The 26,297-nt window shown below is 51.9% G+C and overlaps 1 protein-coding gene across 1 annotated transcript in view; it reads right to left on the bottom strand.

Moving 5' to 3' along the window:
* VDR (vitamin D receptor) overlaps positions 1-26,297 on the bottom strand; it is a 54,540-nt gene that overhangs the window by 12,361 nt on the left and 15,882 nt on the right. Inside the window, exons 2-6 of the mRNA XM_019748429.3 lie at positions 21,876-21,959; positions 18,760-18,907; positions 8,549-8,679; positions 1,191-1,375; positions 873-993 (exon numbers count right to left, since the gene is read on the bottom strand). Coding sequence (XP_019603988.1) covers positions 873-993; positions 1,191-1,375; positions 8,549-8,679; positions 18,760-18,905 — 583 coding nt within the window. The 5' untranslated portion in view covers positions 18,906-18,907; positions 21,876-21,959. The remainder of the gene's footprint in view (positions 1-872; positions 994-1,190; positions 1,376-8,548; positions 8,680-18,759; positions 18,908-21,875; positions 21,960-26,297) is intronic.

The raw sequence follows: 26,297 nt of genomic DNA on the forward strand, positions 1-26,297 counted from the left end.
TGCCTATTCTGGATCTGAGCACAGATCCATCAATGAGTCTGGAAGTACTCGTGTCTGAGGGTTCCCAGTGGGGAAGGGAGGCCCCAAGCAGAGGGCAGCAGGGTTGGGGGGTTGGGGGTGGGTGCGAGGTAGAGGAATGAAGGACAGAGGAGGATGAGACAGGAAGATGAAGAGGCAGGTAGCAACGGAGCATAAGAAGAAGAGCAAAGGTGAGCTGGAGGTGACGGGTCCTCCAGGGCGGCCGCGTAAGGTGGGCGGCAGTGGGACCCGCGTGTTCTCTTTCGACAGAAAATTTCACCTTCCAAAGGGCTCAGGCTCTGATGAATATAGTTCACAATACTGTTTTATATATTTGACGGTTGCTAAGAGAGTAAATCTTACAAGTTCTCATCACAAAGAAAAAAATTCTTGTAACTATGTGACGTGATGGATGTTCATTTTATAATATGTACATATATCAAATCATTGTGCTGTACACTTTAAACTTATACAATGTTATCTGTCAATTATATCTCAATAACACTGGAAAAACCAACCAACCAAACAAAAATACCCCACAGGGCCCAGGCTCAAAATACCGCTTAGAGGAACCAGGTCGCCCCCAGGGAGGGGGCCAGGGGCAGACGCCTGGCTTAGAGGGAAGAGCAGAGGCTCTGCAGGCAGATCCTGCCTGGGGCCCCAGCGCCGGCCTCTTTCCCAGCGCCGGCCCTTCCGCAAGTTCCACGTCTTCTGTACAAAGGGGTTGTTCTCAGGCCACGGTGTGACCCACAGTGTGTAAGTGCCATCCTCCCCTCCACAGCCTGGGACAGGCAGGTGGGAAAGCTCGGGGCTCCCGCTTCCTAGGCAGGGACGGAGGCGTGCAGCCCACTTACCTGGGGAGGTGGTGTAGTGATCTGAGCAGGAGGAGGAGGAGTCCCCAGAGAAACTGGGCATGTGTCTCAGGGACGGCCTTGACAGGTGGCTGCCACCACACTCGGCCCCGCGGACCGGAGGCTGGAAGGGAAAGATGGAGTATCAGCAGCGCCCATTTCCAAGCCACCTTCCTACCTTGGCCCTCATCTTTGACAGGACTGGCTTCCAGAAAGTCCCCTGGGGGGGACAGGGCAGCCTCACCCCTTCCTGGTCTGTGCCAGGATGCGCCCGCGCTCCATCCCACTCCCCACGCCTTGGCCCCCCACGGGCAGCCGTACCCGGAACTGGGTAAAGTCGGCATAGGTGGGGTCGTAGGTCTTGTGGTGGGCGTCCAGCAGGACGTTGATGATGCGCTGCTGCTCCTCCGACAGCCGGGGCCGCAGACTGTCTTTCAGGGCCTCCTCCTCCTTCCTCTTCAGGATCATCTCACGCTTCCGCTGCACCTCCTCGTCCGTCAGGATAACTGTAGGTGGGAAGGGCAGGGTGTCAGAGGGCTGGGCCCGCAGCTCCTCCAAGAAACCTGCCTCTAGGCACTAAAGGCACAGGTGGGAGGGCTGTCCCCCCACTGGGGGCCTTCCTGCCCCGGGCGGATCCAAGCTCACCCTATGGGTGGAAAACTGGATTTTTTATGAAAAGGCAGGTGCATGAGAGAGGAAGAGAAAGAGGTCTTCAGCTGTGATGGCTGAGGCATTAGGAAGGCGCGTTCTTACGCGCACATGTTGTGTGGCTCTGGGAAAACTGAACTCTCTGGACTTAGGTTCTCTTGTTTATCTAATGAGACGTTTGGACCATATACTCTCTGATAAGGTCCCTTTTTTGGTTCCTTCCTCCATAAAGTGTGTCTGTGTGGGGCGGCAGAGTGAAAAACACCTCCCTCAAAAGATGGAGTGTTTTGAGCACTGACTGCAGGGCACGCCTGGCGCAGAGCAGCTGCTCATCCAACATGAATTCTTGCCTCTTCTCCCTCCTCTAATCCTCCCTCACACTGAGGGAGAATTCGGGGGGGGGGGGGGGGGAAGGGAGGGAGGAAGTCACTGTGTGGACAGTCATGGTGCGAGAAGCTAGGGGATGCCGAGAAGACCCCTCTACCTACATGGCCATTCTCATGTCCAAGTTTCCAGGCATGGAACTTGGGTACCTGATCTATTCTGACCAAGGTAGAAAGACTTTTCCTCTTTGGTTCCCTGCAAAACAACCCCACCTCCAGCCTGTCGAGTCTTGACATTTCTGCCCAAGGAAGTTTTCGAGTCCTCTAGAAGTCACCGATGATCACACCTCACAGCTCTAATCTGAGAAGGTATCTCCAGCTGCTAGCCAGGTGTCTGAAGATGGGACACCTTACGCCCCCTTCATGCTGTGCAGGGGCTTTCGGTGGTGCTGGGCAGCTGCCCGGGAGGGTGGGGCTGGGAGCAGGGATGCCTGGCACGGAAGCCAGGCAAACAGACCTCCTGGCCGGGGCTTGCAGAAAGCTGACGGCAGGAGTGGGCACTGGGGCCCTCAGCCTGTAGTTACTTGCTCTGTGCTGGTGTTGCCAGGGCCTCTGCCCACAGAACTGGGAAGTTTCACAAGAGCAGGGAAAGGAACCAGACTTCAGACTGGGTGGGTTCCAGTCTTTAAGAAAGGCCCATTGGCCCAGGGGCCTGCGGTGGGGAGAGGACAAGAGGAGTTGGTGGGGGGTGAGGGAGAGCCTATGAAGGGTGGGAGTGGGCAACCCGAGCCTGGCACAGTAGGAAAGGGGAGCCTGAAGCAAAAGATGGCGCGTTCCCTCTACAGGTGAGGTAAGAGGAGGACTGGGAGGAGGCCACGCCCAGGTTACTGACTCACCTGCCCAAATTGTTGCCAACCCTCCTCCCACAGAGGGTGTCTGCTCAGACCCCAAGAGGTCAAGTGGGGTGGGAGAGGTAGGAGCAGGGCGCATTCCAGACAAGGCAGGGTGCAAGGCCCTAGCCTCGAGGACCCAAGATTAGGAGTCTGGTCTTTCCTGCTCACCCAAGGGATGGGCAGGTGATGAGACCGGAGCTGGAGGGGGCTGGCCCTGCCAGTCACACCATGGGTGTCCATGGGCTTGAACAACCCCTTATGGTTTTACAGTGTCACTCTCTGCTCAGAAACTTTTCCTGGATCCTTATTGCTTACCACCTCCAAACTAAAGTCAAGATTCTCCAAGATTTTCTTCTTCCTAAAGTTCCAGCCTCACTTCTCACTGCTTCTGGATGCAGCTTCTGCTCTAGTCATGCTGGGATTGATGACTTGTGAACATGATCTGCCCACTCTTGCCACCACATCTCCACTTGTGCTGGATGCCTGTCCAGCTGGGTCTTCTCTCCCCAGTAGCTGTACAAGTTCTATCTGGTCTTTAAGCAGCCAGCATACAGCCGGCTCCCCATTACCATGAAGGCTTTCTTGATTGCCATGAGCTACACTGAGCTTTCATTTCTTATTTTTGCAGTAGTCTGGTTTTTCCTACAGACACCGGTAACCAAGTGTCTTTTACTCTGTAATATTTATGATTAGGATAGTTTCCAATAAATGCCCGTATATTGACAGCCTAAGAAGTTCAAGGTCTCCTTCACTAGAATTGTAGGCTGCTTAAGGGCAGAGGCCACGTCTTACAGTTCCTGTGTTCCCCCTGTGTAGGCTAGCCCACTGGGGCTTCCTGGCCATAGTGCTTGGTCAATATAGTCTGACGGATTGGACACCCAACACCTTGACCTGGCTTGTACCTACTACATGCTACTCATTGCCCTGGGCTCAGGAAAGGACAGTAAGAAGTACACCAACATTGCATGTACCCTACAATGTCAAGAATGGCACACACTGAATGCCAGTCCAGCAGATAAGTGAGCCAAACTTACCTTTTTAATTTAAAGAATTTGTTATCAAAATATTTTAAAGACAAAATACCTTATAACAGAACACTTGTAACATCATGTAACCTTTTCTTGATGATTCAGAGGCATCATTCTGAACAATTACTGGACTTTGTAGGAACAAGGTTATGACCTCAGAATTATATAGGGCTGTTTCCCTGCATGACCCAGCCTGCTATGATTTTGAGTTCTTGTGCTACTTTTCATGGCTTTCAGTCTCCCTCTCTCCCTCTCTGTTAAGCTGTGTGTTGTCTCTTCCTATTGTTGCCTGCCCCTAGAAGTGTGCCTTTTCCCCCATTAAGAGTTTCTTCAAATCTGTTGGGAGCTGGAAATCCTGGAGATCAAGTTTTATTTAATAGAAAATAGTGTTAATAAAAATGGACAAAATATATAGAGCTTTTTTTGTACTGGGCACGGTTCTAAGTGCTTCTTCTATATTAACTCACATATATCTGGTCCTTATAACAACCACTTAAGGCAGGTGCTATTATCCCCATTTTCTAGATGAGGAAACTGAGGCCCAGAGGCTATCTACCTTGCTAAAAGTCATACAGCTAGTAAGTGGTGGAGCAGGTATTCAGGCCAGGCCAGTATGGTTCTACAGTCCATGGTCGTAACCATGACATCTAATTAGAATCAGCTATAATTGCACAGGAGGATCCTGGTCCTCAGCATGGCACACACAAAGTGTTCGAATCCATCTGAAGAGTGTGAAGAATTAAATACAGTTTGTAAACGATTTACTCTGAAAGGACAAAGTTAAAAAGATTCAAGGTTAACCTTTTACATTGTTCCTCTAGGTCACTTATATCAAATAGCGACCACCTTCCCATGTGTGGTACCAGAGGAAGACAGGCTGGGATCTACTGGTTTCAAACAGAGGCCACCAACCCATCAGCCTTCCTCCAGACCACATTGTCTGGAGAGCAAATAAGTCATACGCCTCTCACATATGCAGATGTTGTGATTTATGAAACAAGTCATTTGTTTAAAGGGGTTATTAATTTCATAGGAGATTTTTTTAAATCATTTTTCTCAATGAATTGCTACTAAAAATGCCACTACTATCATGTAGGACACATGTTTTGCAGTTAAAAGCCACTGACCTAGAATAAGAGCCATTAGGTTCTAAAAGAGCATTTGTTGGGCTCTCCAATGACTGAAGTGCCTGAGCTCTGTACACAGACTTCGTGAAATCCATCTGACTGCCTAGTGGCTTTTCTCATTCCTTCTAAGTTCCTTGCTGAGTGAGAAAATGGATTTGGGCAAGTTATTCTGATGCAAGACATTCCCCTCTCTATGAAGTCTAGAATCAAGTTAGAGAGGCAAGATCTGAAAGCACTAACAACATAGAAACATTTCAGGGGCGGCCGGATGGCTCAGTTGGTTAGAGCGCGAGCTCTCAACAACAAGGTTGCCAGTTCGACTCCCACATGGGATGGTGGGCTGCGCCCCCTGCAACTAAAGATGGAAAACGGCAACTGGACTTGGAGCTGAGCTGTACCCTCCGCAACTAGATTGAAGGATAATGACTTGGAGCTGATGGGCCCTGGAAAAACAAACTGTTCTCCTATATTCCTCAATTTAAAAAAAAATTAAATTTCAAATTGCCACTGGTATCCTAAGGACAACATCAGGGAAGCAGACATAAAGGCTTTCCAAATGAATGACACAGATAATATCAGATTTGGGGGAATCTTCTTGATCTATAGACGAGTGGGAGATGTAGATATACAAAGAAGCATAATGGGGAGCTCATATTTAATCCTCCAACACGTATTTATTGAGCACCTACTATGAGCCAGGTGCCGTGCTAATGCTGGGTAGAAAAGATGTACTGCTGTAAAAACAGTAAACAAATTATCATATAGGTGGTTCTGTGCAGGACAGATCTATAAGAAGAAAGAACTCAACTATGAAATTTCTTGGGCTCTAAGGACACAAAGTCAACTAGGACGTGAAAGAGAAAGGGAGTCTTCAGAGGGAACAAAGCTCTCCTCAGCCCATGCAACGGGGCGCTGGAAAGTGCCTGGACACGCACAGGGGAAACGCTCTGGCCCATGGGGGGTGCCTGAGGGGCTGTGCTGTGTGGAGTCCGCAGGCCTGGTATTCAGAAACAGACAGACCTAGGTAAGAATGCTGATGCCATCATCTTATTAACTTAGAGGTATATTTTAATTCTTCTGAGTTTCCTCATCTACCAAATTTTAAAAAGTATTTACATATTTAGGAATTGTTATAAGAATTTAAGAACATGCAGTTTCCTGACACTTATCTGCACTCAGTAGGTGGTTAACAAACATTCACTCCCAGGCCCATCCCTCCTGTTCCTATGCCTCCTCCAGGGAAGGGCCACCTCCCTGCCCCATCAGAACACGCCTAAGTTTGCAGCTCCTTTCACAGGAATCCCTGGGTGTCCTGCGGTTTACAAATGTTGATACTCAGTTATCTCTACGAGGCTAGGCCTTGGGGACAACGGCCAGGTCAGGTGATAAATGAGCGTTAATCCTAGGGATATGAGCCAGGAGCTCCGGGCCCAGACACCCTGCCAGGCCTCCCAAAGCTGGGCTGACCAGAAGCAGGGAACCACAGCTGTCCCTGAAAGACCTCCCCTTTGGGCCAGTGGACCAAGAGCTTAGTGATGGGCCAAGGTTTCTATTTTAACTGGGACTCTGGGGTCCATCCCTAATTCATAACAGCTCCTTGCACTGGCACCTAGAGAATGGTGGGCATGGGGCTGCACTGGCCATATAGCAGGACACAGGACACGGGGCTCCATGGCAGGTGGAACTGAGGCTGGGGCTGAGGCGGCCGAGGCACAAAGCTGATTGGAGGCTGGGGGTGGGCATCTACTTCTGGATGGTGGCCCCCCTCGCCCAACATGGAGTTCCTGGGGCATGGGCACCCTGATATACTCCAGGCCTGCTCATTGCCATGGACGCAATGCTCTCTGTGGGCACCCGGAGGGATCTAGGAGTTGGACGTGGAGCTGGACTTTAGTCCCAACTTGCTTTCTTACTCTAATACTGACATTTTTACCTTTCTGGGTCTCAACTGATTTGCAAGTGTTCTTCCTTTTCTAGGTTGATAGAACATCTCCTTCCTCCTGAGCCACAGGAGAGGGGCCTTGGGACATCCGTGAGGCTGGCCCTGACCAGAGCTCCAGTGGCCTTAGCGATGCCCAGCGGGGTTGTTCTGTGCCGCTCGTTGTTGGCTGGGGCCTCAGAATCTGGCTCCCTGCCCCTGGAGGCCGCGCTGTCCCTGGCTGCAGGAGCAGGGACGACATGTGCTATATCTGTTTGTATCCAGCCCACCGGCTCACACACCGCAGGCCGCACGAAGCCACCCTGTGAGAAGCCCCAGGAGGCACCCAGGCCTTGAGCATCGACTGCTCCAGGATAAACACAAGCGTAGGGTGGGGCCAGGGACTGGGCACGGAGTGCTCGGCCTGTCCGGGCCTGCATGCTCCCGTGGGGGCGAGGAACACGACCTGGAAACTTCTTCCAGGACTGCCAGTGTTGGCTGGGGAGCTGGGATCAGGAGTGAGGGGCTGAGACCCACCAGCGGGGAGCCTGTCAAGGCCTGAGAATGACGCCCCAGGCGAGGACCTCTACTCTGCCTCTGTTTCCCAGCAACAGAAAATCTTTTTCCCATCAAGGAAGACATTTCCCATCCCCTCAGCCCTGTCCTGTGACTTTTACTTTGTCCTGGACACATCTTCCTCGTATCTGCCCTCTCGCCTGCATGCCAACCCGTCTCCCCTTCCCCCCAAAAACCCCAGACCCATAGTCAGGAGGGCATCCAGGGAGGCCTGCATCTGAGCCCCCCTCCCGAGCCTCCGCAGGTCACAGCTGAGCAGGGCCTAGACCCTACCCCGGGGCTGGGGAGGGGGTTGGGGTGCAGACTGCAGACAGGAGTGAGAAGGGGCACAGCAGGGGCTGATGTGCTGAGGGCACCTATGCCCAGGCTGGCCCAGTGCCCTTGCCTCGAGCCTTTGGAGGGCCTGGCTAGCCCTTCCCAGGATCTGCTGAATTCAATGGCTTCTCTGGTTACCAAGTAACTGGTAGTGGAGCTCAGATACAAAGTCCAGTGGTTACAACATACGAAACTATCCCGCTGGTCCTCTCCTCCAACCCCAGAGCTGGACACAAAGTCCTACAGGATCGCTTCTCTTTCTTCGTCTGGATCTAGAGGGTCATCCGAGAGTCCAATGCTTCCTCTCACAAAATCTTTCCAACCAGCCTCCCCTGGGCACCAGCCTTCAGGTCCTGGGCCATTCTAAGTGACCGCCCCCTTCCAGAGTGGCTGGAAGGCTGGGGTGGGGCAGAAGCCAGATGCCAGCCAGGCTCTGAACATGTATTCTCCCCATTGTCCCTTCCCTCCACAACCACAGCAGCCCCCTCTCCCAAAGGCCAAAGAACTCCTTCCCCTCGGGTCCAGGGAACAGGGAGCTGTGAGCATAGCGATGACATCTTAGAGGAAGGCTGACCTGGGGGGTCATGAAGGCAATGCCCAGCCTCTTCCCCCGCACAGCCCGCACCCTGGAGGTGCTTTTCCTGGCCCGAGACACATATACAGATCCTAGAGAGGCTCCCAGGACCCCTTGGTGCTTTGGACCCTGGAGTTCCGGCCACCCTCCCCAGGCTGCTGGCCCTGGGAGCCGGCAGCTAAGAGGAAGGGCGGGCACACCTCTCTGGCCAAATCCGCATACATAGTAGCCAGAGCCTCCCTTGCCCAAACCCCTGCCCTGGCCCCTGGACACTCACACTCCTTCATCATGCCAATGTCCACACAGCGCTTGAGCCGGCAGGCCTGGCAGTGGCGGCGGTTGTCCTTGGTGATGCGACAGTCCCCATTGAAGGGACAGGTGAACAGCGCCTTCCGCTTCATGCTGCGCCTGCCAAGAGAGCACACACCCTCTGCTGGGTCACCCACCTTCCAGCTCCTCAGCTCCGGGTGCTGGAAGATGGCCTGCAGAGGCATTAGGCCCCCAGATCTCCCGTCTCCCACAGAGGACGGGGGCCCAGCCCCTGGGCCACTCTCAGTGAGCACCCCCTGACCCCAGGCTGTGTGTGCCAATCGTGCCCTCCTCCTCCTCCATTGCCTGCTCTGCCTTATCATTGCTTTTATTCACTTTCATGGTAGTCTACTCCCCACTCTTTGTATTAAGTACACAAGAAGTATATGAGTAAATTAGCCTAGCAAACATGTTTCAAAGGATTGAAATCTGGAAAGTAGCTCCCACTGCTATAAACGAGCCATTATAGGAGGTGAGGATGCTAGTCTCAGCCTCAACTTTCTAGAGTCCAGAGATCTGTGGCTACAGCATCCCCAATGCAGGGACAGACATGCACACAGGTGTGTGGAGAAGGGAGAAAAGCCCAACCACAGCGTTAGACATCCAGATAACCTGCCCAGAAAGAGAAGAGGCGCGATGAGCAGATGGGAGCTCTGAGGTCGGGCCTTGGCTTTCGGAAAAGCAGAGGAAGCAAGGGTTCTGTAAGAACAGAAAACTGTCAAAGGTTCTCAGGTAGGAAGCCAGCACCCACCTGGTAGCCATTGTAAAAGAGTGTATGTGTGTGTGTGTGTGTGTGTGTGTGTGAGAGAGAGAGAGAGAGAGAGAGAAACAGAGAGAGAAAGACAACACTCACTGTCCGCATGCCAGCCTCCTCCCCTGCTGCGAGCCACACCACATGCGACCCTGAGAAGTTGCACACAGGACTCCTCCGTAGAGGCTTCTCATCATCTATGCCCTAGAGGTCCCTCTTACATTCCTCAGCTCTGGCAAAGAAAGGCCTCACTTTTGCGCTCCAGGACAGGTGACAAAGTTCAGCTGGGGACAGATGGTGGCAGCATCGCTGTCTCTGTGAACAGAACAGCAGCATCTCCCGAGGAGCTGTGGGGATGCCCGAGCCTGAGAGGCAAAGGCCCAGGCCCGACCTTTTCCCTCTCCCAGAGGTGAGCTGGTGCTACCATCTTCTCCAGATGTCACACACGCGTTAGTTTCTTGGTGGAAAGTGACTTATTGTTCACGTGCACTAGGACAAACATGGGATTCAGGACAAACACACTCCTCACTCGACATGGACAGGTGGGGACCGAACCAACTTGACCCATGGAGTCGGGGAGAAGAGACCCGAGGAATGGCCCTGCTGGCAGTCACAGGTAGTCAGACTCTGAGATTCTCAGGGCACTCAAGAGATCATTAGTGTACCCCTCATTTTATGGGTGGTACCACTGAGGTAAAGAAACTTCAGTGAGGCGATTCAGCAAGGCTCCCAAGTTGGGATCCTTAAAGAAGTGAAGCTGAGCTTTCAGTCTGGATTGAACGTACTGTTTCACCTCCAGAAACTCAAGGTGCTCGGTGAAGCTGAGCCCACAGGCAAACAGCTCCAGGTAGCTGGCCCTTGAACACAGCCCCAGGTGAAGGCCAACCCAGTGGTCCAGGAAGTAACTGCTCTTGGTTTTGGACCTTGGCCTGCCCTTGCCTGTCATAACCCTCATTACCCAAGGGGGAAACCAGCAGGCCGGGCTATATAGGGAGCCTAGGCTATTGGAGTATCCACGGAAGGCCGTGTCCTGTCCCTGCCGTGACTGCCGGGGAGAGACGGTGTATCAGGCTTTTGCCCACCTTTTATGGAAACAGGAAACCTTTCTCCTTGAGTCTCCCTAGGGACAGCTTTTCGGAGGGACAGGAGAGTGTGGAACTACCTTGGGCACTGTTAGAGCTTCCCTGAAATGACATACTGTCATCACCACAGGACATACTATCCACGCCAGGACGTGAGATTGGTTCCCCCCTTTACTCCTTTCTACTTTGCGGTTCTTGGGGCTCCACCTCTTACCACAAATGGTCAGGACCCAGAATGCCCATAATTCTCTAAACCTACTCAAAGACCAGAAGTTTCTAATTCAGAGCAAACTCTCATTTCCCTTTTCTTTTCTTTTCTTTTCTTTTCTTTTCTTTTCTTTTCTTTTCTTTTCTTTTCTTTTCTTTTTTTTTTCTTAATAACCAGGCACTTCCCCTTGGGGCTGAGCAGCTGCTCTGTCCTCCCACCCACTGTCCTGTCTGGCCCAGAGCTCTTTGTGTTCATTCTCCAGGGCCATGGGCACCAAGAGAGCACACGCACAGGGCACCTCCAGACACGTGAGCCAAAGCCTCTTGACAGCCCTGTGTGTGCTGGGGGCTGAGAGCTCGTGGAGGCCCTGGGAGGGTGGCAGCTGTCCTTCGGAGCCGGCCTCTCCTCCTCAGGCTGGAGGGGGCCTGCCTCTGACCCTCCCCAGTGCACCTCCCCCAACTGCAAAGTTGCTCAGAGAGAGATTCTGGAACTTCACCATCTTTCTTTTATCTTTCTCATGTTGTAAATCTGAAGTCCAGTTCCAGGCTTCCACACTCAGGAGAGTTGGAGACAGTCACTCAGCCAACATGGCCTGAGAACAGGAGTGGACTTTAACGAGGCTGGGACAGGAATCCAAAAGAATGAAGCGCTCAATTAAAAAAAAAAATACGGGGGCGAGAAAAGCAGTGTTCTTACTTCCACATGTATAGTTGTAGTATGAAGCCCAGGAGTACTGAGAAAAAAACGGAGGAGGGCGAGGAGGGCGAAGGAGGAACGGGGAGGAGAGAGGGAGGGGGGCAAAGGAAGCGTTACCAGCCCTCCCAGCTCGGCACGTTATCTCACCGCAGGGCCGGGACCGTGGTAAGACTGCCACCTATGACTCTCACCCTTTGCCGTACCTTGCCCTCAAGCCCACCAACCTTGCAGTATGTCTCCACATTGTTCGAGCCATGTAGAAAGCAGCCTATAAACTTATGAAGCTTTTAAATTACTATTATTTAAAAATACAGTAAGCAGCTCTTCCCAGGCTCCGCTAAATACAGAATCAGAGGAAAGGCCCCTGGAATTGTAGTTGGGAAGACGGAGGTTACACACCATAAAAAACATCATCACGCAGAACGTCATCCGGCTCTGGAGTGTGGGACAGCATTTGGGGACGGAAAGCTGCCTCGCCAGCTCCAAGAGGTCCTTCCCGGTGCCCAGACCCCAGGACTGCCTTTCAGGTGTGTCTGGCCCAGCATGGCTGTTTGCCAGGCCCCGGGCCCCATGGGCTCCAAGGCCTAGCTCTTCCCCGTTCTCCTGCCTTCTAAGGGCACTTCCACTCATGTGGCTGTCATCTAGCCTCTGCCCAGGAGGAGTCAGGGCGACCAGACTGGCCAGCCCCGGCTCTGAGCTCTGTCCTGAAGATCCATGCCCTGCCCTGCCTTCCTCCCAATGCTAATTGCCTGTGAGCTGATTTGGTTTCCAGAAACAAGAGCCTCGGGTTTCCCTGGGAGCCCACTGCCTCTGCTTCTCTGAGTCTGGACCGTGTCATCCTCTGGACGGTTAGAATTATACCCCTGCTCGGGAAGGGGCTAGGGGTGGTGCCAGCAGGCTAAATATAGACACAGTTTCTAGAAAGTTAGGGGTGAAAGAGGACATTGACCCATTCTCATGCCAGAGAACAATTCATCAAAACACAAGAGACAGGCAGTTTCCAAAAGCATGAAGCGCCTGGGGCCAGAGTCTCAGGCCTGGGACAGTAGGGTCCTTCTCCAGTAGGTGACTCTGTCAGTAGAGACACACCTTGTAAAACCTAAGCCTGGGGCCAAGTACCAGCTCTGGGCTTTGTCTCCACTGCAGCTCTGAGTGTCACAGAAATCCCAGAGCCTGGTCTGGATACAGGACCCTGAGGAATGGAGCTCCTGCTGTGAAAGACCTATGTGGTCTGATAGGTGGAAGCTACACAGCACATCTGTATGTGGCAGCATCAAAGGTGACTTTTAAAAAATCAGCTTTAAAGGAAGGTAGGTTAGCACTGTGATAAAGAGCAGCGGCCTCTTTATTGGAGGGCAATTTGGCAGTGTCTACCAACATGTGAAATGCACAGAGCCTCCAACACAGTAAATCTCCTTCCAGGAGGTCCTCTTGCGGGGAAATCAGCCCATGGGCCCAAAGACACATGCAAAAGGGTAGTGACTGCAGCACTGGGGCAGCAGAGGATGGAACCCAAACGCCTGTCAACAGCGGCCTGGCTCATTACGTCAGAGCAGAGCCGTAAGAAGGATGGGACTGGGAACAGGACAGAGGAAGAATGCTGAAATGGGAGCAAACTTGAAGAAATGTGCTTCACTAGATAAAAGCAGGATGTAGAACGGCGAGTACAGTATACTCCCCACCTCCCATACACACACTCTCACACAAAGAATCCGAAAGAAAAGACAATGAACTGGTGACTGACAGCTTCTGCAGAGGAGGGAGGGACCTGAGAATTGGGTTGAGGAGGAGATATGTCCTTTTGAACTTTTGGCATCTTTTTCTTCATCTAGGGTCATTTACACAAAATAAATCTACTACCCACTATCACTATGTAACAATTTAAAAGGAAATACAGGCTTTGGTTAGATTGATCTGTGTGGGTTTAAATCCTAATGCACTTAATCCCTCATGCCTCAGTTTCCACATCTGTAAAATGGAAGCAAACCTACTGAAGGGGTCGCTGTAAGGATTAACTAAAGGATGCCGGGCCTGGCACAAAGTAAGCATTCCATAAAGGGAAGAAAGAGAAGCTAGCAGGGAGAGGCAGTGGGAGGGACTGCTGAAGAAGGCCGTATTTAATTACCCCAGTGAGAATCTGAGAACCCGGAAGCCGACGCCCTGTCTTACCCCTGCCCTCTGTGCCTAGAGCAGGGCTCTGCATGCAGCACAGGCTCAAACCATGTTGTTGCTTTGCATGGTCTTGCTCCTGATGTCTGGACCCACAGCCCCTGTGCAAGTCCCAGCAGCCATTGTCCCGTCTCCCCGAGCACCAGCCCGTCCCCACGGAGCCTCTGACTGACAGGAAGGTCTCTCAGCACCTTTCCTGGTCCACACCTGATATTTAATTCCTTCTGCTCAGGGACCTTTCCTCAGAGACCCCTGCTGACACATCACAGTCACAGACATTCCAGGTCCCATGACAGAAGAGGAAAGGATTATCTGTTCTCAGAAATGAAGACACTAAAAGGGGACAGTGGTAACAGCTGCCACTTACTGAGAGCCTCTGGGCCAGGCCTTCCCATATTATCTCCAGTGTTCTCAACACCCTTTCAGAATAGGTGTTCTCCCTATTTCACGGGTGATAAGAGAAGGCACTGGGAAGTTCAATAACTTGCTTCACGTCACGTACCGAATAAGTGGGAAAGCTGGGCTTACAGTCAAGATCTGTTCGATTCCAAAGCCTCAGTCCAAGAGAGAGCAGCAGTCAAAAATATGTCCCCCAAAGTCCAAGAGCATGAAGGAGAGACTGCTTAAAGGACTCCTCTAGGACAAACAAGCCGCTGGGACAGAGGCATACCCGAGACGTGCGGCTTGGGGGTGCGGGGTATCGCCTGGCTGTCCTCTCTGCTGGCCCTGCCCTGCCATCCACAGGGCGGACACCCAGGGTGTGCTGAGAGTGGATTCATGCCAGCGAGCCCTGATGAGAGTGCTGAGTTCCTAAAGAAATAAAACACTGGCCAAAAAGAAATGTAAGATCTTCATCATATCTTTTCCACGGACTTTCTTGACAACTCCAGCAACCTTCCCTCTCTGAATATTCCGGCCTCCTTTACCCCAGTTTCTAACGTTATTGCCCATCTGTAGATAACCCCCTTCATTCTGTTCCATTCACATCCTTGAGCGACTGTGGTGGGGGGCCAGCTGCCAAGCTAACCTGGACAAAGTTCTCTCCAGCAACCTGGCTTCTTGGTGATTCATTCACTTGTGCCCACAGAATGCCCTGTGTGGCCACTCCTCCCCTCCTCTCTCTTTACTCTATTATCTTTAAGCACTTTGGGTCTTAAGTCGTCGGACGTCTGCCTCATTTCTCCGCTTCCCTTCACATCATGGTTCCTACAGATATCAGCTGGGTGATGTTCCTGAGAGCCAGGACATTCCTCGTGTTCCTGGATGCTCCAGCCTGCCTTTATCCCCTGCACTCCGTGAGACCTGTAATTAACGAGGGCCCTGAGGACCTCGGGGCTAGCAAACAAGAAGGCATTTCTCCACACTGCCTTTGTTAACTTGGCGCTTGCAACACACCGCTTCACAATGTCCTAATTAAGGACATGTCAACAGGGAGGAAGAAGACAAAATGGAGAGGCAAACAGTGACCCTGCCTTGCAGGACCACCTCTTAAATGTCACCATAACCTTCCTTCTCTTCATCAAGAGGTCCCTCTGATTTTCTTCTCTGTCCCCTACACCTTTCCCTTTATATCAGAGCCTGGACAAAGTCATCCACCATGAGAGATTCAGCCACACTCATAGATCATCCACTATGTAATATACTTTGTAGTAGATCTGCATATTTCCCCCCTCTGGCCCTTATTTATGGTCTAGTTGCTAACATATAGCTGAGACATACAACCATCTACAAGTCTGCCCATGTCAGCCTTTTACCCACACTGAAAAAATCATCTTTCTCTGAGGACGTCCATGTGTTCCAGAGGAGCAGGAAGCAGGAGCAACATGAATTAGCTTGTAGGACAGACTGGCCCACAATTGTCTCTGATTCCTGACCATAGAATTGTCCAACCTTCATAATCACACTTTGCTTTGATTATGAGTCTTGGACCTGCTGGGGTGACCCCAGCGAGGTTCTAGAGCAGTTTAGTTTGACTATCTTAGAAGTCAATTAAACACTAAATGGTCCAACGGGATTACTGTTGCCAGGGCTTAGAAAATAGCCAGGGACCCAATGTTAAAGGGATGCTCTGTCCTGGACAGCTGCCTTGAAAGGCTTGAGTGACATTCTTGAGAGCAAGGAGTTGGCTGCATTTATGTTTGTGTTCCCAAGGCTGCAGAGCTCAACACAGAGGGGGTACCCACCACGGACACCGTGATCAGGATTTCACAGATACAAGTGACAAGCGGATTCTCCAACAACTACTTGGACAAGCCTCAAATGGAAGAACACCAAATAGAATTTGGATGAAGCAAAGCAGGCAAAGTAAGGGGAGAGGGAGAAAGGAGAGGACAAATTATGTACATATAGTCCATTCTTGTTATTCCCGGTAGTTATGTTCTGTAAAGTGATGGCAAACACTGAATTAACGACTACTGAAGCATCACGCTGGGGGACACACAGGGTGAGGTTCCTGCAAGCCTCTCGTCACCACCTTTTTGTCAACCGATCAATACATAGCCTGGTTTTCGCCTTGTTTCATGTATGTTTTCTGTTTAAAGATGATTCAAAACAACACAAAACTGCAAAAAAACCTGTCATGCAGCAGCCGACCACACAAAGGACACTTGCTTATCACGTGAGAGCTGGAACAGAAGCGAGAACGTCACCCTTCTCAGCCTCAGCTGGGAACATGTACATTGGGAGACTCAACTTTTCACCACTCTGCACATGTCCACAAACGACCACAAAAGTGCCATGACTATTGATTTTGGGATTACAGGTAAATTTTAGCAGGTGGGTATATTTGCAAATACAGAATCCATAGGTAATGAGGATCGTGTGTGTGTGTGTGTGTGTGTGTGTGTGTGTGTGTGTGTGTGTGTGTATCTATCAAACAAAATTAAAGCCCCAAAACAACAGAGATGTTGGCTGTTCAGAAAGTACAGCCTGGCTCAGTCACCAAGACGGGGACAGTGAGGAGACAAGGCAGTCCGAGTCCAGGGTAACAGGACAAAGGCAGCCTGCTGTCCATCATGCCAGGCCTTGCCGGCAGGGGTTGGGGCCATCAGCCAGCAGCAGACTCTGAGCAGCCTGCAAAGAGGGGCTCAGGGTGGGTGATGGCAGCTTACTGTGTCACAGGCAACACAGCCACACTGTGGGTCTGTGGTGACATGGATGTGCCCAGTGCCATCCTGGTGAATGTTGCCATCTCCCACACTTGGCACTGGGCATGAGGGAGCCTGTCCTCCCTCCACCCAGATGCCTAACACGGTCTTGTCCCAAGGATTCAGAGCCCAGAGGTGTGTTTAAGGACAGCAAGCACAGGTGCACAGAGGTTGAAGCTACTCTAGTGAGGCATTGACCTCCAACATGTCACAATCCAACCAGCAGCCATCTAAAGGCCCGATCTTCCAGAGGTGAACCCAGAGGTAGGTGGCCTGGGAAGAGAGGGGATTTGGGGGTAGGGTCCATGAATTAATCAAACAGCCCCAAGAACTGCTGGAGACCTCTGGGTTATAGATTGGTGAGACGTGACCTTTGGTGAGAGTCTCCATATTGCCAGCTCCTAGCTCAATGCCTGGATCATAAATGCTCATTAATCTGGTGTGTGAGAGAAAACACAAAGGGAGGGTGGGTGGCTGGAGAGACTTTTGTTTATTTTATTAGGGCGGGGTTCTGCTAAGAACATCAGTGCTGACCCATGAGACTCAAAAATAACATGGTTATATTGTATTACGTGTTTTTCAAAGCACTTTTATATGTCATCTTGTTAATCCTCAGATTAACTCTATATGGTAAAGGAGCTAGTTATGAATGTACCATGTGGCTAGTTTAGGTAACGGAAACATAGAGAAGTGAAGAGATCTAAGCAAAGACATACAATTCATTAACGGCATGGGTCGCAGTACAGCCCACACGTTTCTGACTGGTTTTATGATAGGAAGCAGACCCTCATGTGTACACCCAGACTCCTCCATTATCTCTAAGAAGCAGCTCCCCATTCCCAGGCCCTGGCAGGAAAGGGTCCAGGTGGCACCTGGGACACATAGCCCAGACTGTGGAAGGCCCACCCTGCGGGAAGTGCAGGCTTCAGGCCAAAGGAACAGGAGACACGGCAACAGACGTGGAGCCAGCGATGCTGCTGGTCTGGTTCCCCGAGCTGGGGAGCAAGATGCCAGGAAGCCAAGCGGGCAACCTGTGCCAGGCCAAACAGGCAATTAGCACCTACAGAAACCCCGCTGCCCAGTGATTGCTCAAGGCAATGAAACTGCAGGCCTGCTGGTTCCTGGGACAAAGCGCAGGTGAGCCAGGAGCCGGTGTGTTATAGAGAGTCCAGGGGGTCCCTGAGCTGGAGGGGAGCACCCCAGGCCTCTGATCCACTGATCAAAGCTGAGAACTCTTCAGTCCGGAGACCCAGGTCGGCCTCCGGGTCCTTGATCTGGACTTGATTTGTTCGTTCTGCTCTTGAGGGCTTCTGCCCCGTCCTTACCTTTACCTGGCTCCAGTCAAGACTATTGCACAGAAGCTCTTTTCTGGATACCTTCTTCTAATATATGCCGAATGCTAATTCCTCATGGCTCCCAGTCCCATCCTGCAATTTGTTACTTTCCCAACCTCCCTTCCTGGCTTTGGATGGGAACATCCTTTGTTCAGCCTTTCCAGTACTTTCCCTCTGCTGTTTGCACTGGTAATGCTCGGCTCACAGAAAAAGAGAAGAGGCTGCTGGTGGAGAAACTGGCTGTGACCAAACAGGAATGCTGGCACATTACTGCCAATGCGTGGGCATTCTCAGGTTGGCTTTCCGATCTGGGACAATCAAGCCAGGGGTGAAGACATGGGCATGGATCAAGCATGGAGGTCTGATCAAGGGTGCAGTTTCCCTTGTTCCAAGAAATCGCTTCATTTGAATGGGAAGGGAAGATCTGAGGCCAAGTTCTTGGGCTTTTCCAAGGTCATGCCTGTCTCTTGGATTAGGAAGCTGCTAATGTCAGCTGGAGGAAGCTCACGCAGGACAGACAGACACATGCATTAGTGCAGGGCCTGTGAACAAGAGGTAATGGGAACATGGGGACCTACATCATGGCCTCAGGAAAGCACTATGAGAGGGTCAGAGGACATGACTGGAGTGAGGAGAAGGGTGGATGAAGATGCCCCTCACCAAGGTCCTGTAGCTCCCCGTGGCTGTGGGAGCTGCCATGTTCCATGGGCATGGAAGGAAGGAGACATGAAACATGCAGGGGTTGTTTTCATCTTGCTTCCTCTCCTTCGTCTTGCCCTTGGGGAGGACTTACCTGAAGAAGCCTTTGCAGCCTTCGCAAGTCATAGCGTTGAAGTGAAAGCCTGTGGCTCGGTCTCCGCACACCCCACAGATGCGAGGCACATTCCTGTCAAAGTCGCCAGGGTCAGGCAGGGAAGTGCTGGCCGCCATCGCCTCCATCCCTGCAAGAACAGCAGCCAGGCTGGAGTCAGGGCCAGGGCCAGCTGGCATCCTTTGCATCCCCCTGCCCCCATCTGCCAGGGGGCTCAGCAAAGCTGGGCAGCTCCCCAGGGCCCAGGCCTGAGCAGGATTTCTCTGCTGCCCTTATGACATGACTCTCCGTACCCTAGCTTACTCTCCTGACACTCTGCTGGCCATGAACAGAAGCAGGGCTCCCTTTCCCAATTCTGGAGTGATCTGCAGGGGGCACTGTGGTGAAGCCACTCATCACACGGCTTGGAATCAAACTGCCTGGGTTCAAAGGCTGCATCTGCCACTTACTAGCTGGGCTCCTTGGGAAGTGATTAGCCTCTCCGTGCCCCACTGTCCTCTTCTGAAGAATGGCGTTTTATTACAGGGTGCGAGGAAGGCTTGTACGAGTATGAATGAGTATATGTGCGCCCCTGGTATCAACTCCATCTCAGTAGCACACCAGGAGCCTTTACCGTGCCCAGGTCCCCCTCTAAGAGAAAAGGGGAGACCACCACCAGCCTCAGACCTCACATGCAGAAAGAACGCCTCAGCCCTTCCTGTCGTGAGGGCAAGGGGAATAAAGGACTTACATGCCCAAATCCTGCCCCAGCCCCTCCCAGGACTAAGAGGCCTTGTGCCCCTCCTGTGCTAGGAGCCACGTGATCAAAATCTTTTCCCTCTTACTTTTTTCCATATAAATTTAACACATTGTTTTGAACATCCTTCTGAGTCCTGTGAGTCATATACAGTCAACTAATTTTGTTTCCAGAGATGGCTCTTATAAATAAGCATTATCATCTAGAGATGGGTTTCACACTTGAAGAAAGGTGGGGAGAGATAGAGGGAACAAGACATAATAGCTTTGAGAAATCCTTCTCGGGAAGCAGGCGACTTAACTCTTCCATTAGGCAAATCGGGCCCTTGGCTTTGCCGGCTGCCTCTCATCCCGACTGCTGTCAGGCTCAGAGCTGCTTCTGGGGTATCTCAGGCCTCCCTAAAATGGTTTCAGACCTTGGTGCCTCCCAATTTTATGTGACTCCTCCCAAGGGTCATTACAGGTTTAAGTGGCCCCTTGGCCCCATGGCAGGAGGGTCCCTCAGGTCAGAAGAAAAATAAGAGAGAAGGCCAGTTATGAGGGGATAAGCATCCCCTCCCAACACCGGTATCATGTCCTCCCACCCCAAGGTGAGAGAGAGAGATTTGGGGGGGCCCTTGGGAGGCTCTGAGCTTCTTTTCCGTGACTGGGCCGATGACCTCTGAGCCAGGGTTTGGCACACAAAGCCCATGAGAGTCTTATTTGGTTTCATCTTCATGAAACTTAACCCAATGAGATAAGTGTTATTATCACTCTCTCTATAAATGAAGGCCAGAGAAGCCCAAGCCTTGAGGGCTCTCTAGAAACTATGATGATAAAATATACGAAACAAATACTTAATTTTGTAAACATTCCACAAAAAGCTTCAACCAAAGGAAGGAAGTGGGACTGATAAAGATATGGCATTGTCAGTCCCAAAGCGGGGAGGGGACCCTGATTGCAGACATCCCCTAACTCTCTCCGTCAGCTGTTCTTTTCCTGGAAACTTTAATATAATAATACTGACAGTGTTGCCCGTCCCTTTCACAGCTAGATTCATACTTGCTAAACTATAATGATTATATATGTGATTATATATATATATATATATATATATATATATATATATATATATATATAGAGAGAGAGAGAGAGAGAGAGAGAGAGAGAGAGAGAGAAGGAGAGAGAGTGAGACACTTGAAAAAGAAACAAAGCAATGATTAACAGGAAACTTTGAGGGGGTGAGATGAAATGGGGAGGGTCAGGTAGAGGCATTATTTAGTAGCCATTCTATTTTCTTCAATGGTAGGTATCTTATTATTATTAAAACACTATTTTATGTTTCATATGCCCATCTGTATACATAAAACATTTCATAATTTTAAAACAATGAAAAAGAAAAGAAACAGTGCCTGTGGGTCTGTCAGCAGTGTCCCTATAACCACCCCAAGCCCAGGCTTCCCGAGTGTCACACACACGTCTAACATGTGGGCAGGGATCCCAGAGGCCCAAAGCCGCTGTGGGGCAAGAGGAGAAACCGTCTAGGATGCCTGTGGCTTAACCCCAGGTCAGCCGCGATGTTGCAACTCCGAGTCATCATGACGTTGCCACAGAGTCTGTGTCATCTGAGCGGCCAAACATCTGGCAGATTTGGTGGAAAAAAGAGAAATCAAATGCGGGGGCGGGGAGGCTATCAGTCAAATCCATCTAAGAAGCGCTCAGCATCACATGGGCTCATTAGATGTTATGACGCAACAGGGTTGGAACAACTGATACCACAGAGTGTCAGCAGTGCCGTCCTGCAGCCGGGCGAGGTGGTGCCTTGGCACCAGGACGGCTCCTAGCCTGGGGCTGGGGGCCCCAGCCCTGGGGTTAGGCAGGACAGAGGGCTGCCAGACAGAGGCCCACTGCACACAAAACCATTGCAGGTGAGCCGAGAGAAAAACAGAGAGCTGCTGGGAGTTATTTGCTGCCGTCAAGAAGGCAGAGGCCAGGACCAGAGTCTGGAGGTAGAAAAGAGGCACGTGCATCTGTGGCCTGGGAATGGCAGGCTCAGGAATGGCACGCAGGCAGAGACAGCGTGCGGAAGGCAGGACAGTGAAAGAGGAGATGGAAGCTGGAGAGGAAACATGACCATGCTGCCCGGCCCTCCCGGGGGCCCAGCCTTGGAGTCAGCAGGTCCCTCTCTTCTGAGTCCCTTTGAGCCCCCACCACCTCTGTGGCAGGACTCTGGGCCTCAGCTGCGGGCTGCTGTGGATTCTGCTGACATGGGACGGGCCCGCATATGCAAAGCCCGGGGTAGTGTCCTCTTCCTTCCCATGGCCCAGCCCTGGCCCTGGAAAACAGAAAGTCAGGGAGGTTGTGGCTGACGGGAAAACACGCACCTGAAGGAGCAGGGGGGTGGACAGGTGAGTCGAGCCTAGGGGCGCCCTTTTGTGACGTCTCACAGACACTTCCAACCAAGAAGACTGTGAAATGAAAAAGGGAAAACATTGTACCTACTGACCTCATAGCCAGTTCCCCAAGGAGCCCAAGAAGCGGGTGAGATAGGCTCCTTCCAGGGACATTAGTCCCCAGAGCACGGACTGGAGCTTGACAGAATGACCTGTTGAGGGCAGGTGTGCCATGTCATTACTGGCAGGGGTGAGGGGGCGGGAGCCAGGCAGCCGCCAGGAATGGCCCTCCCTTGAAGCAGGGAGTAGCAAGGAGCAGTGAGGGCGATGGAAACAGCCTCCCTGCTCGAGGTTTTCCTCCCTTCACAACAGAAGGTGTCAGGAGGGAGGAGGGCGTCCTCCTAAGGGGGCGCTCCTACTCCCACTGGCCCCACTCCAGATTTGAGGGGTGCTGAGAGTGGCAGAGCCGCAGGGTAGCCCAGCTTGCTGCTGAGGGCAGGAAGGAGACAGGCACCCCACGCAGAACACAGAGCAGCCTGGGGGAGCTGGAAACAGTGCAGGCTGGGACGTGGCCCGGGGCTTCAAAGACAGGTGTCTGGGATCTCCTGTCTGTGGAGACTGGGTGTAGGTGGGGCAGGTGCTGCAAGGGTTAAATACAGCCACACACTGCTTTCGAACAGGATGTTTTCTGCCACTTTTAGCTCTTCTCCAGACATGCTCAACACCCCCGGCCTCAGCAAAGACTAAAGGTTACTCCAGTGCCCAGACTCTGGGTTTTAATGGGATGATGGATAACCAAGGTGGGGCTGGCAGAATTTCACCCTCCCCACTTCCACCCCACCCAGCCCTGCTTATCCACCCATAGACACACACACACACACACACACACACACTCCTCCCTTCACTGATGCCAATAGGAGGTGGCTGGGGAGATACATAGATATGCGAGGACCTTATCCTGAAACCTGGTGAAGACCTTTATACCAGATCCAGATGGGAAAGGTCCAGATCCCCAGCTTTGGTTTCTCTGCCTCTGAGTGGCTCAGCTAGACAGGGAAGGGGCGTCCAAGACTTAGGCCCAGTTCTAGGGCTGCCAGCCCGCTGAGCCCATTTGCCACTCACTCAGGCACTGCCAGCCTACACAGAACATCAAGGAAAGCGCCAGTGGGTCATGAGCTGAGTTAACCTGAGCTAGGCTGGCCCACTCCCAAGGCCCTTAGGTGGGAGGAGGCACACCCGCTGTGGACAGACATACTGTCACTTACTTCCAGGCCAGGTTCTCCTTTGCTCCCTCTACTTGTACTGCCCAAAGCCGCAGCTGAGCACATTTCTCAGGATTCTACCCCGTGGCCTTATCTGCTTTCCAGACTCCCTGCTTGCTCCTCAGAGGCTGAGGTGAGGGTCAAGCGGAAACAGAAAAGACCACTGTTTTTCTGTCCTCAACCTCTAAGACTTCCACAAGTCAGACATAAGATCCAGGTAGACCACCATCCTTGAGCTTAAAAAATACAGTGCGTGGAATATCTATTACGTGCCAGCCTGCTAAGCTCACACACATGATCTCACGTAACCCTCTTTACATCCCGTGAGGTGAGGAGCAGCCCCATTTTACAGATGGCAAAACCAAAGTCCAGAGCACTTTGAGTGACTTGCCAAAGTTTCCATGGCCAGACAAGTGATGGCGCCAGGGGCCAAACAAGGGCAGGCTGTCTGCCCTGCCCAGGTGTGTCCCTTGTCTCCTGCTGGCTCCTCTCATTCTAGTGATACCCATCAACACAGACACTGTCACTGGGTGCCGGGCCCTGTTCCAAGGTCTTCACATACTCACTCATTTAATCCTCACAACAACCTTACAGGCGGGTACTGTTATCATCTCTACATTAGGTGTGGGAAATGGAGGCACAGAGAAGTTGATTGTCTCTGGAAGCCAGGTTTGAACCTAGGCAGCTTAGCCCTGAGTCTCCATTCTGCTGCCTTCCCCCAGAGAACGATCGTCATTTCCCCAGTCCTAAGCCCTGTATGCCTTTCACGTCCACCGAGTCGGGGAGCAGTGGAGAGAACAACCCCCAGGCCACGAGCGGAGAACGCCATGGCGCTTTTCCTCCCAAGACTCCCCAAGACCAGAGGGCAGCAGGCCTCAGCCAGGACCCCGTGTCTGCCAGCCAGCCCCTCTTCTCTGGGAAAATTCCATTCCACAGACTGGCCTCCCCTCCCCACGCAACTGTGCACTACTGGATGTTCCTTGTCGGAGAGACCATCCTCGCTTTAGCCTATAGGTCCAAGTGCATGGAAAGTGGGGCAAAGACACAGGGTTGAAAAAAGGGCAAGTGGAAAACAACCTGCCTAATAGCAGGCCCCTGAGCCACGTCATAACCCCTGCCCCACCTCGCCCCCAGTTCGTGTTCTGAGTATACAGGACATCCTCGTGCTTTTGGTGGGGCTGTCCCCAGAGCAACTCCCTCCTGTGTCTGCTTTAGAAATAGCCAAAGCCCCAGTACAGAGCCATAGAGAAGCAGAGGGGGTGGAGCTAAGCTCGGCAGAAAGTCCCTGGCTTCCATTCCTCCGGGGTCTGCATCCCACATCAAACCCCTGCCTGCGCCTGACCCCAGGCCTGACCTCGCCTTAGCAAGAAATAAAGAGAGAACGTGTTTCCTTCCAGTCACTGAAGCCACAACTTGTGCCTCTCCTACACGCCTGCCTGTGGGCTCACACACCAGGCACCCCCTGTTCCAGTGGCCTCTGCCACACGGGCATCCCCAGGTGGAGTCTCCCCAGGACAGCCTCACAGGGTGGTGGCTGCAGGGTGTTCTGGGCTGAGCGCTGGCAAGACAAGACGGAGGATCAAAGTGCCGCTGGGCTCAGGTGAATTCCACCACATTCCCGGACCGTCCTCAGAATCCTGAGGGTGGTTTAGCTGTGACTCTGGGAGGACAAGTGGTGGAGAAGAGGTCGGACCGTTACAGGCGCTTCCAGCTCTGACAGTGCACGACTCCAAGGCCAGAGTCCCCGCCAAGACAAGGCCTGAAGACCATTCGGGATGTGAGATTCCCTCACTGAGCTCTCTCTGAGCCCCTCAGTAACCAGATGGACCCCAACATATGTGTCAGCGCCAGTGAGCTGCACTCACCCTCAGATGCTAAGGAGCAGGAAGGGCTGAGTGACATGGCCCCGATGAGCCCCACAGAGAATGGGAGCCCAGGGGAGGGGACTTCGCTCAGCCAGATGGGGACTGAAGTGATCAAAACTGGGCTTTCCAGTTGTTGACATTGGCTCAAAGCTGCCCCTCCTTCTAGAAACAAATGGAAAGCTAAGTGATTTCCCAGCAGAGGGGTGGGGGGAGAAAATTCTTCTTCCTAAAATTGGCACATACAGAGTCAACCACATGTGGGGCTCTGTGAGCAGAGAGGCCTGTGTGGACACTGGCCGTGGCTGCACACGTCCGTGCATGCCCTTTTCTTGCTGCTCTCATTTCATCATCCTTTCAGCTCTGCGCGTGGAGTGCTGAACACCGCATGACCTACCTTACGTTTTATTTGTCGTCCTTTTATTCTAGTGTAACTTCTACACAGCAGTATCATGGCTGGCTAGGGTCACGCCTTTTCTTCTTTCTCCACTATCCCCAACATACGCCCACATTCTTTTCCCAGAACAGTCTCAGAACTACCTCCCAGAAGAAGCTGAGAGGGAAACAGTGAAAATTGAGGGCAAGGGGAGAGGAAGTGTGCTGTATAAATAGCACCTGTCCAAATTATTTCTTGCCCCATTCTCTCCCAGCTCCTCCATACACACAGATTTTTAAACATGGGTGAGAATGGTCGGAAATTATTGTCTGCTCACTACAACGTCCAAAGGAAAACGCAATAGACATCAGTCATCTCAGAATGTCTCAGGATGGAAAGGAAACTTAACACTACCTAGTGCAACCACCTTGAATTCTCTCTATAATATTCTAGCCACTTTTCTAGCCTGCGCCTGAATATTTTTCCTGATGGAGAACTATATCCCATGGCAACCTACTCTCTTTGGATGGCTCTATGCTTAGAAAATTCTTCGTCATGCACAGATGAAATAGCCCCTGTTGCTTAAATCACTGGTCCTACACCAGCTCTTTGCAGCTATCTAAGAAGAACCTGAGACCTCCCCCAGGTCTCTGGAGGAGGGGTCGGCAGGGCCACCACTATTGTACAAATTAGAAAAGGGGGACAGATTCCTCATCTGCTGGAAAATTGTCGTAAGAAACAGAAAAATGTACAATGTCTGTGATGTGAGTGAGGTTACAGGGGAGAAGCAGAGGAAACTGGCCTGGGCTACACCGAATGTGGGTTAGACCTCATGAACTTGCCAGGTATGATCTCAGTTCCCACAGGACAGCAGGTAATGTGGTGAGTCTGCCTCTGTGGCCTTCACCTGGAA

Source organism: Rhinolophus sinicus, chromosome 1 (assembly GCF_057876585.1).
Source record: "Rhinolophus sinicus isolate RSI-liver-muscle chromosome 1, RSI-T2T, whole genome shotgun sequence".
NCBI classification, from domain to species: domain Eukaryota; kingdom Metazoa; phylum Chordata; class Mammalia; order Chiroptera; family Rhinolophidae; genus Rhinolophus; species Rhinolophus sinicus.